Source organism: Protopterus annectens, chromosome 8.part0 (assembly GCF_019279795.1).
Source record: "Protopterus annectens isolate FY-2018-M chromosome 8.part0, PAN1.0, whole genome shotgun sequence".
NCBI classification, from domain to species: domain Eukaryota; kingdom Metazoa; phylum Chordata; order Ceratodontiformes; family Protopteridae; genus Protopterus; species Protopterus annectens.
In genome coordinates this window covers 888,071,031-888,078,530 of record NC_056741.1, presented here as the reverse complement: position 1 = coordinate 888,078,530, position 7,500 = coordinate 888,071,031, and the positions used below count along the sequence as shown (strand labels likewise).

General features: G+C 44.4%; 1 protein-coding gene across 6 annotated transcripts in view; it reads left to right on the top strand.

Annotated features, from left to right (window-relative positions):
* The window catches only part of LOC122809137 (plasma membrane calcium-transporting ATPase 3), a 4,021,470-nt gene that overhangs the window by 2,171,008 nt on the left and 1,842,962 nt on the right, over positions 1–7,500 (top strand). For all 6 annotated transcript variants that reach the window (XM_044080406.1, XM_044080412.1, XM_044080407.1 and 3 more), the window contains one exon: positions 5,291–5,455. In XM_044080406.1, the coding sequence (XP_043936341.1) occupies positions 5,291–5,455 (165 nt within the window). The remainder of the gene's footprint in view (positions 1–5,290; positions 5,456–7,500) is intronic.

The following is a 7,500-nucleotide window of genomic DNA, read 5'->3' as shown; positions in this document are numbered from 1 at the left end:
GAGAGTCGTACCGACCTTTCGGTGCCGACTCTCCCTCTCGGGGCCTCGGCGCAGATCGTCTCGGCTCCGTCCTCGGGGTCGAGACCCATGGGCCCTGTGTCTCGGATTCTTCCATGTTCTTCGGAACCGGGAGAGTCCTCGGCCCGAGGTTCAGGGGTCTTTGACCTCATGAGGAAGGTGTTGTCTACACAGACAACCACTACATCGGACGCATCTTCTCCCTCCCCTAAGGAGCCACTCTCTGTTTCTGTTCCCACGACACATCCAAAGCATGGAGCACCATTGTCTCAGCCATCCCTAGAGGATGCCCCCTGTTCCTCTGAGGCCTCACCGGAATCCCCCTCCGATGAGGTCCCGAGGAAAAGATTGTGCAAGAGGAGGCACTTAGACTCCCCACAGGAATCTTTAACGTCTGACACTGACTTGGAGGAGTCAGAGGGGTCCCCAAAATCACCCTCCGAAGATGTCTCATTTGCGGACATATTGGAGATATTAAAACAGAGGGGTGATTGGCAGTCCCTAGCCCCCACTGAGGACGAGTCAGTGTTGCTGAAGGCATTTGGTGCTCAACCTTCTACCTCCTGGGTTACTCCGCCCTTCGATGAGTTAATGGAATTAATTGCTCGAAGGGCGTGGGAGACACCGGACACAGTGGAACCGGTCCCTAGAAAGCCACGTAAGTTCATTACTGCCCCCCAGGACAAGACTTACCTAACAAAAGGAGTCCCCGTTGACACTATGGTGGTGGCAGCAGCCACTAAAAAGGAGATGTCGGAGTCTTCCTCTTCTGTTCATCCTCCTAATAAGGATTCTTGGACTATGGACAGATACGGGAAGCGCGTTTTTAGTTCAGCGACTTTTTCCATGCGTTCGCTAAACTATTTGACACATTTTACACGACTACAGAGGGATCTCATCAAGGAGCTGAGAGATACCCTCCAGGGTAACACAGATGCTGCTGTTTCAGATAAGGTGACAGCACAACTTAACACCCTTACCTCCGTAGTAAACTCGTCCATGAGGCTCATCTCGTATGCGGCTGAAGGGTCGAGTAGGGCCGCAGCTTCAGCGATTGCTCTACGAAGATAATCCTGGATGCGGCTGTGCTCTTTTGCGGAAGCCTTCAAGTCTTCTTTCGCCAATGCCCCCTTTGATGGTGCCACTCTTTTTGGGCCCAAAGTGAAAGAGACATTAACTCGGTGTGAGCAAGAAGGAAAGACTCTGTCTGCTGTCGGAGTCCGTTTTTCCGTTCCATCCAGACCGTACCCCAAAGGGCAACGAGGCGGAAACATGTGGTTCCGTAGAACTCAGGGATCTTTCCAGGCCACACAGAGTGAACCCCCCCCCAGAGGCAGAGGGGGGGGCAGACAAGGAAGACGCCGCCCTGGCGGCAGAGGGGGTCCGCAGAACCAAGGCGACAGGGATACTATCCCTGGTAAGCCTTTCCAGCACTCCTGAATGGAGGCCCGACTGTCCTGCTCTGGAGGCAGTCAGGGGTCGCTTGGCTTTATACCCACAGGCCTGGCAAACTCTCACCTCAGACTCCTGGGTAAAAAGCATTGTAACCAGAGGATACAAAATACCCCTTATGTCAACTCCACCCCAACACAGAAGGTCTCCAGATGTGCCACCCCGTCTGCGAGGCCAAGCAGCAATAGAAATTTCAAAGCTGCTCAAAAAAAGAGTCATTCAGCCAGTCCCGGCGGACCAAAGAGGATCCGGAACTTACTCAAGGTTCGTTTTAGTTCCAAAAGACAGGGGACTGGAGACCCATTTTGGATCTCAGCAATCTCAATACCTTCGTGAAGAAGGAAAAGTTCCGGATGGTCACGCTTCAATCGATCCTTCCATTTTTGCAGAAGGACAACTGGATGTGCTCAATAGATCTCAAGGACGCGTACTACCACATCAAGATGGCCAGACCGTCCAGAGATCACCTGCGCTTCCGGCTGGGAGTCAGTCATTTTCAATTTCGAGCCCTGCCCTTTGGGCTCACCTCAGCCCCCAGGGTATTCACCAAATGCATGGCAGTGGTAGCATCTCACTTGAGATGTCTAGGATTCCGGGTGTTTCCCTATCTGGACGACTGGCTCCTCACCGCCACCACCGAGCGTCTCCTCATACAAGCAAGGGACTATACAGTCAAACTTTGTTCCCACCTAGGGATTTCCATAAACTTCAAAAAATCTGTCTTATTGCCCTCACAGCATATTTCATTTATTGGAGCGGACCTAGATACCCGTTTAACATTAGTAAAGCTCCCTCAAGTAAGGGCTTCATCCCTCAAGGAACAGGTTCTTCTTCTGCTGCAATGCAGGAAAGCCCCAGCCAAATTGGTGTTGAAACTTTTGGGTCTCATGGCAGCGTCCCTCATTGCGATTCCCATGGGAAGGTTGCACATGAGACTCCTCCAATGGCTACTGTTCACTCAGTGGTCATTCCAACAGTTACCCCTAAAGTACGAGATCCTGATAACGGATTCCTGCAAACGGGACCTCTCATGGTGGATGTCCAGCCAGGACCTCACCATGGGTCGTCCATTTGTTCTACCAAATCCAACAGCCACTATAACCATGGATGCTTCCCTGATAGGGTGGGGGGGACTTTTTCAGGGAAGAACAGTCCAAGGGGAATGGTCCAACATCGAATACAACCTGCACATAAATGTTCTAGAAATGAGGGCGGTGTTCCTAGCGTTGCAACACTTTAAAACCCTCCTACCTCTAGGGACAGTAGCAGTTCAGACAGACAACATGTCTGTAGTCTGGTACATAAACAATCAAGGGGGAACCAAATCTTACCCATTATGCAGAGAGGCCATGAAAATTTGGCAATGGGCAGAGTCCACGGGTCACTTTCTGATAGCAATGCACATCCCGGGGTCATCCAACGTCATTGCGGACAGGTTGAGCAGAGCCATCCTGTTACCTCACGAGTGGTCCCTCAAACTACAAGTGGCGGAGAGAATTTTCCGCAAATGGGGCCAGCCTTGCTGCGATCTATTCGCCTCCCCAATGAATGCCAAATGCAGAAGCTATTTTGCCCTTCTACCCCCTCCAGGGGATGTCCCCAGGGATGCACTGATACACGATTGGCCCCCGGGTCTCCTATATGCATTCCCATGTATTCCCTTGATTCCCAGATTTCTCCAGAAAGCCATGAACCTGGAAAGGACAATTATACTTATAGCCCCATTCTGGCCTCGACAGATATGGTTCCCCTTTCTTCGAGCCCATCTATCAGAAGAACCTTGGATCCTGGACCCAGTACCGGATCTACTGACGCATTCGTCGGGAGTTCTTCACCCGTCTCTTCTATCCCTCAAACTAGCAGCTTGGCTGCTCCACTTCCCCGCCTAGCCAGGTCTGATCTTCTTTCTTCGGCAGTGCAGCGCATTTTGGTTGCCTCTCATAAGGCTTCCACCACAAAACTTTACAACAGTAAATGGAAACGCTTTGTGTACTGGGCATCTAATCAACACTTGGACCCCTTGGTTGCTCCTTTACATAAAATACTAGAATTTCTTTCCATCCTTTTCCATGAGGGGGCCTCTACTTCCACATTAAGAGTGCAGTTGGCTGCCATATCCAACTTTCATGTTGGTGAGAATGGTTCTTCTGTCATGTCCCACAGGCTTTGTAAAGCCTTTATGAAAGGTTCTTTCCATCTGCGACCTCCTGTCAGGGATCCTTTATTCCCATGGAATTTAAATTTGTTGTTGTCACAACTAATGTTACCACCTTTTGAACCAGCTTCTTCTTGCCCCCTGAAATTTCTGTCTTGGAAGACTCTCTTTCTTGTAGCGGTTACTTCAGCTCAGAGAGTTTCAGAGCTGCAAGCACTGTCTATTAAACCTCCTTACTTAAATTTTCACCCAGATAGAGTTTCTTTACGAACAAATCCGTCCTTCCTTCCCAAAGTATGCTCTGTCATTAATATTAATCAGTCCATTGAACTCCCCACTTTCTTTAAAAACCATACCAGTAAGCTGGAATATATGTTACACAAGTTAGATGTCCACAGGCAACTCAGATTTTATTTGGACAGGACTAAAGACTACAGAAAAACAGATCAACTTTTTGTTGCATTTGCAGATAATGTAAAGGGCATGGCAGTTACAAAACGCACTCTTTCTAAATGGCTTACTGATTGTATAGCCTTTGTATATTCTAAGTCAAACCAGGCCTTACCCACCAAACCAAAAGGCCATTCTACTAGGTCCGTCTCCACTTCCTTGGCTCATGCAGCTCGCCTACCTTTGGACATGATTTGTGCAGCAGCCACGTGGTCTAAACCACATACTTTCATCACTCATTATTGGGTTGACAAAACCTCCAAAGACAGGACATCCTTTGGTTCCACTGTGCTCAGGAACGTTCTTCCATGAGTCACTCAGGGTGATGGAGCTAGGGACGCTACCCGTGTGTAAAAACAAATGGCGAGATTGAACACTCTCACATAAAGAAGTTATGTTCTTACCATAACGTTCCATGTGGAGTGTTCATCTCGCCTTTGTTTTTACATTCCCCCCGTCCCTCCCTCACGGTTTGGAAGAACGAGTAGGACTAGAGTCTGGTCCACATGTCTTACCTATTCCGGGTATCTTTCTTTACCCCTAGTTGGTTGTCAGTGAGATGGTGTCTCTGAATGTTTTCATTCATAGCAGTTTGTAGCCTGGATACATTAGGATTATTAATTTTTTTCTGGTTTGCTTGCAAACTAGATCTGAGTAATGGCAGGGAGGATTGTGGGATATAGCCTGGTCTCGAGCTTCTCTTAGATGCAGAGCTTTGCTATGCGGCTGACTCGGAGTCGAGGATCGGCTCCGAACCCGTGTGTAAAAACAAAGACGAGATGAACACTCCACATGGAACGTTATGGTAAGAACATAACTTCTTTTTTTTGCAGTAATGTCTTTTAGTGGGTGGTGTTACTTCAACACCATATGAAATCTACACAACACTTTTGAAAATGATAGTTTATGTAATGGTGAACGAAAAGGCACTAAAGATAATGATTTCTTTAAACTATTATGTGTTTGTTCATAGGTTCATAGGTAGGTACTAGGCTATCGGCCCTGGGTTTCTATATATGCCTAGCCAAAAAGGTTCCCTGGCTTTCGCCACCCAAGAAAATTGTTGCTAATTTATACTTGTTTTGGGGTGTTATCCCCTTTGACACTTTCAAGTTCAACAAAGAGACAAAAAGCTGGTTAATATGATTTACAGTATGAATAAAAGCACAGATTCCTGAAAAAAAAATCTGCCTAATTTTCTGTCACTTTTCACAGCTAAGAAACAGGATGGTGCAGTTGCCATGGAGATGCAACCTCTGAAAAGTGCTGAGGGTGGAGAAATAGAAGAACGAGAAAAAAAGAAAACCAGTGTGCCAAAGAAGGAAAAATCAGTTTTACAGGGGAAGCTTACAAAGCTGGCTGTTCAGATTGGGAAAGCAGGTACTTTAATATTCCTTTATTATATTTTCCTGTCTTAAAGAATAAACATAATCCATTGCATAATACTGTGGGAGTTGAGTAGCATTCAGCATTTTTGGCAGGTACGCAAAACTGAGGTTCGTTCGATCGCATTTCTCCAAAGTGCAAGACGAGTACTTTATTTCACTTGTTCTGTAACTAAGTAGTTTCAATTAATGCTATAAACACTTTCACTGATGATAAACTACCCCATGTTAGTCACTCCATTATACCCAGAATTAAGCTGTCACATCTAAGTTTGTTTGCCATGACAGAAATTAAAAGTACATTAAAATATGTAATGATTTCAAACTTACATTGCAGATGTTACAAAAATGGGATTGCACGAACTCTTGATAATAAAGAGATTAACATTTTTTTTAAACAAGGCAAAGCACCCATACCATCTGTGCAGTAGACTGCGCCCTGCACATCTAGAGGCGTAATATAATTAATTTTAATAGAATCAATGCACATGTAGAGTAAGAATGTATCTGCTTTTGTGACAATGCTTTTCATAAATTGGTTGAAAACTATGGTTTGCAGTGGCTCTTTTTGGCCTTTTTATCTATGCCTGATGCTACTATACTGAACAGCTGAGTACATGTAATGCATAAGCAGATATGTGATTTATTTTTTTCATTCCCAAATAGTTTGAGTCTGAAGTGGATGGTTGAGCAACCAGTAAAGCCACAAATTGTACGTTGTCATCAGAAGAATTTCCAGTGGTAGCACCAGCCTTTGTACCAGTAAATGAAAGTCTCAGCCTTGTGGCATTTAAAAACATTTCAACAGTAAGCCAGTTAATGTCACTGTCAACAAATGTGATATTTCCTTCCACTTCCCTTCCTCAGGACCATTAGTCAAAATTCATGTTATCTTCTAATGACTAATAACAACTCCCAGGTCAGCACTGCCTTGCAGGTAAACTCTCCATACCATCAAATGTTTTCTTTTGTAATCCACTGGACTGCCTTAATATTTTTCATTCTTAGGAGACAAAAGTGTACATCCCAGCCATTTACCAGACAGGTACTTTGTTATGCATGTTGTAATTCACGCATCATAACAGGTCCACACACACACACACAGACACACACACACACACTTTTTTTTGAGAAAATTAGATTTTTTTGTCAGAGGGAAAAAATTAGCAGAGGTGCTCTGAATGTGTTACAATTAATATGAACAAGAAGGCAGTAAATTAGTACATGTATTGAATATGGTTAACATAAGAATTATAAATAAAGACAAAAATCAATTTCAGGATAACATAACCTGAATTTACACTAGCACAAACAGTGGGCTACCTCAATGGCAGTTGATTGTCCCATTTTTGTCTGGCACTCAAAGAGTGTTATTCAATCCATTTTATCACTCTTTCAGCATTATCCCATGCCTAGAACATTTGGCATACAAGGGCCTGCTGTTTACTCCATCCAGAGATAATTATAATTCAGCATGACTTATTTTATATCATGATGATGATGATTATTTTATATGTATGTTTTGTGTTTTTCCTTCACTAGTGGTGATTCTGAGCTCTGATTTTACCAGTTTATATCTGATTTTAATTCCACCGTGACTTCTTCAGGAGGTTTGATAATTGTTAATGAGCTTTGTGCATTTAAATCTGCACCATTCATAGTACCTACTGAATGAGATGTTTAAACTGACAGTCAGTCATACTTCTGTGTCAGAAGAAATAGGGCATGTATGCTTTTGTCATGTAAGAAACTAAAATTAAAATGATTTCTTGTTATTATAAACTATGGTTCTAATTTTTGTTTATAAAAGAGAAAGTTTTTGACATTTTTTCTTCTTTATTTGGTTGTCAGTAGTTAGAGCTGAAGCCACTTATGTGTCTTATGAGTAATAAAAATAAAGCGAGGGGGGTGTAAGAGAAAGAGGATTAAGCACATGGGAATATTTGAACCCATCAGAAGAAGACAGGTTGATTCTTAAGCTCCGTGGTGTGTGTGTGTGTGTGTGTGTGTGTGTGTGTGTGTGTGTGTGTGTGTGTGTGT